General features: G+C 63.7%; 1 protein-coding gene across 1 annotated transcript; it reads right to left on the reverse strand.

Annotated features, from left to right (window-relative positions):
* Window positions 1-2,908: 2,908 nt before the first annotated feature.
* On the reverse strand, window positions 2,909-3,535 carry MNEG_15190 (hypothetical protein; the record flags this gene model as incomplete). The annotated part of the gene is made up of 1 exon (XM_014036339.1): window positions 2,909-3,535. A coding segment is annotated over one exon (627 nt), but the record flags the coding sequence as incomplete, so codon positions are not given.
* Between the last annotated feature and the right edge of the window lie 31 nt (window positions 3,536-3,566).

The following is a 3,566-nucleotide window of genomic DNA, read 5'->3' on the forward strand; positions in this document are numbered from 1 at the left end:
CCGGGCGCTCCCGCCGCTGCGCGTGGTGCAGTTGAGGCGGGGCGCGGGGCGGGGGGAAGCTGTCGCGCACCTGCAGCAGGAATTTGACCAGCTCTGACCGCTCCTTGGGGGGTGTCAGGCGGTTGAGGCCGTGCTGCTCACGCAGCTGCTTGACCTGAGGAGCCGGGCAAGGGGAAGAGAAATGTGTGCATGTGTGGGTGGTAAGTGTGTGTGTATGTGTTTGTGTGTGTGTGTGTGTGTGTATGTGTGTGTGTGTGTGTGTGTGTGTGTGTGTGCGTGTGCGCGCGCGCACGCGCGTGTGCGTGCACGCGCTGGATCGCAGGGCAGAGAGCTTGCGCCTGATTGCGGATGCGCGGACACATGCACAAGTTGTGATTGGAGGGCCGGCTGGGGCGGCTTTGGGCCGAAAGGGACCTCAACGCCGGGTCAGGGGCCGGCGAGGCGCCAGCGGCGCCGCCGGGATTGCTTTGCGGCTGCGTCCGCGCTGCGCGACCGCGCCGGCTCCGCAGCGCCCCAGACCGCGCATGCGAGCGCATGGAGCCCCTGCGCCCACTGCGCGGGAGGCCCCGCGGGGCGCATGCGCTCGCCTGCTCTGTTGTGAGGCCCTTGCTGCCAGAGATATGCGCCCAGTCGACCACAGTGCCAAACTTTTCGGCAACCTCCTTGGGGGACAGCATATGCTCGTCCACCTCGTAGCTGCCGCGCTCGCCAACGTGCGCTGCGGGGCGCGCGGGGGCGGAGGGGCTCAGGGGACAGGGGCATGAGGGGCCTTCCGCTGCAGGGGCAGCAGCGGGATCGGCGCACAGTCGCGCAGACCTTGCGGCGTGGCGCCATCGGTCCCGTTCGCCTCGACATCCGGCTTCTCTTTCGATTTTTTAGACCCTATTGCCATCTCTGAGGCCGCCAACGGCGCGGTCAGGTCGCCCTGTCGGCCAATATGACAGCCACGCGGTCAGATCAGAGCGTTAGAACGGTAGGCGGGTCTCGCGCGATTCGTAAAGAAATTCAGAGCCCGGATCCGGTGCAGTCATACGCCAGGGTTGTTTGGCCGCAACCCGGGCCCAAATCCTTGAATTACTGTATGACTCAAGGAATTGCAACACTCGGACTGCGCCCGCAGCCAAAAAAATTGTTGATTATGATCACAAGCATCGATGCCCACTCTACAGCTGCCGCACGGCCGCGGTCAGACCCAGACCGACCCGCCGGGTGCTCTGCTGTCCCCGGGTGCCGGAGGAGCCTTCCTCACCTCTTCGTCATACTCCTCAATGAGCAGGCAGGAGGCGCGCGGCAATGCAGCGTCTTGTTGCAAATTTGCACCTGCCTATCGCACAATATCGCGGGCCTCCCATGCAAGGATCTTCGTGCACCATGTCAACCCAAGCACAGGGTCACTGACAGATGAGAAAGGCACGACTGCGCATTTCAAACTGCATTACTCTTGACCCCAGCAGGCGCCAAACCCGTTCCACCATAAGTGGCCGCACGGCAAGTAGCCTCTCCCCCTCTCCCACCCGCACGCGCCGCGTTGCTGTTATGAGCCCCGTCTTGCCCTGCGCCTATGCAGCTTCTCATGTGATCTCGTTGAAAATTGTGTTGGATGTTGGATACACTGCGGTCCGCACAACCATGACGATTGCGACAGTCAACGCGTGAATCAAGCAGGTGCTGTTGTTGTGCAATTGGACAGGGAACCAAAGCATTCATTCAGGCACTTGCGTCCCTCAACCCCCCAACACACAAGAGCTTGCGCACGGACACAAATACACAAGCTCGCACGCACACATGCACACACACATGTATTGCATTTTGGAGCTAATGCCTGTGACTCCGCATAGTCCAGCCAGAGCCTGTGCTATACAGCGAGCAGCGCCAGCGGCAACCCGCCCGAGCGCGCGGCGGGTGCGCTTGCTGCGCCCGCGGCGCCTTGCGCGACAGCAATGGTGCGTCTATTGTCATAGACGACCACTAATTCTGATGTATCTGCTTAAGGCATTACTTTACGTCAGTGAGTATACTGCCGCGAAGGTGGTTGTGGCCGAGGTGGCCGCGGACGCTGCAGTCCATGAGTCCAGCAACCGGGCAGCTGAAATATTCCACTAAAAAGGATTTTATTATCAAGATGTATGCATCTGTGCAGTTCCATGTCACCCACCAAGCGCAAGCCCGCTGCGTCCACGTCACCCGTGCGGGCGTCATGCTGCACTGCGTATGCAGTGCGCAGCCGCTGCAGCCGCTGCTCCAAGCCTCCGTCCACCGATGATATGGAAGGGTCACAAACGGTCGCCGGCGGGCGGCGTGCCGCAAGCGTGCGGGAGGGACGTAAGCATGCCGGCTACGGCGGTTAAGGACTTGCCAGCTCTTGGTTGCTTACTGATAGGTGGCCGCTCCAGTTGCGTGGCGGCTGCAGCTGGCGCTGGCGACGCGGGCAGGCTGAATTCCCGACTGGACTGCAAAAATGTTGCTGCTACATGGATGCATTGCGCCTGTAAATGCCAGCACAACGCACGCATGTGCCTCCGCGCGATACAGCGCCGCACCGCCCAGGCGTGCCACAAGCGCGGGCGGACCATTGCGGGACGCAGGATTACCGGCGCGTATCGGACTCATTTGAATTGCAACAGTGGGTGAAGGGAGGGAAGGACGCGTGGCGCGTCGTGACGAGGGTGAAGAAATTTGGCAGGAGGACTTTCTCGTCAGCCCCCCAGAAGGATGCACAGAGCAAGCACAGAGGAATGAACGACGGGCGACACACCTCCAAGCGCGCCGCGACCGCGCAGCAGGAACGCATGCACATGAAGAGCGGGGCAAGCACTGGCCACCCCTAAACACCAGCGCGGGCAACCGCAGGCACGCAACCGTCAGCCGCGAGCGGCGACGACAAAATAAAACCCCCCAACGCCGGCCCTCAGAACGAGCTGCCGGCCCCGTCGCCACCGCCGCCCCCGCCGCCCCCAAACGCGCCAAACCCCGAGGCGCACGCGACGACGAAATAAATCCCGTACCACACCCTTGCGAACACCGCGAACCACCATGGCAGCCGCCCCGTCGCGCGCCCGACGGCGATGATCGCGAGATTGTAGACTATCAGAAAGCCGCACCCGAGCCCAACCTCGGGGGTCAGCGACACGCGCAGCGCGCCCGCGCCGTGCCGTGCGAGGTAGCCCCCGAAACCCAGCGCCAAAGACATGAGCATATTAAAGAGCGGCGCCGCGAAGCAGGCCGTCGTGGCAATGCTCGCGTGGCCGGCCCGCGCCATCGCTCGGTTGCCGAAAAAGTCGCCGAGCGAGTTGCCCCACGCGAGCAGCGTCAGGCCGGTGACGCCCGCCGGGAAGCTGGCGAGAGCTGAGAGGAAGCTGAGGGCGCCGACGACCTCCCCGGCGATGGTGTCGATCCATGCGACGCCGACGCAAAATCCCAAAACGGATACAATGCCGGGCAGAGCCCTGCCGGCCGTGGCCGCAGCTGCAGACGGCGCGCCGCCGCCGCCGCCGCCGGCGCTGCTGCCGCCGCCGCGGAGCGCGCCGAACGGCGGCTCGCCGGGCGCGTCGCCGCGCGTGAGCCAC

Source organism: Monoraphidium neglectum (assembly GCF_000611645.1).
Source record: "Monoraphidium neglectum strain SAG 48.87 unplaced genomic scaffold scaffold05112, whole genome shotgun sequence".
Classification (NCBI taxonomy): domain Eukaryota; kingdom Viridiplantae; phylum Chlorophyta; class Chlorophyceae; order Sphaeropleales; family Selenastraceae; genus Monoraphidium; species Monoraphidium neglectum.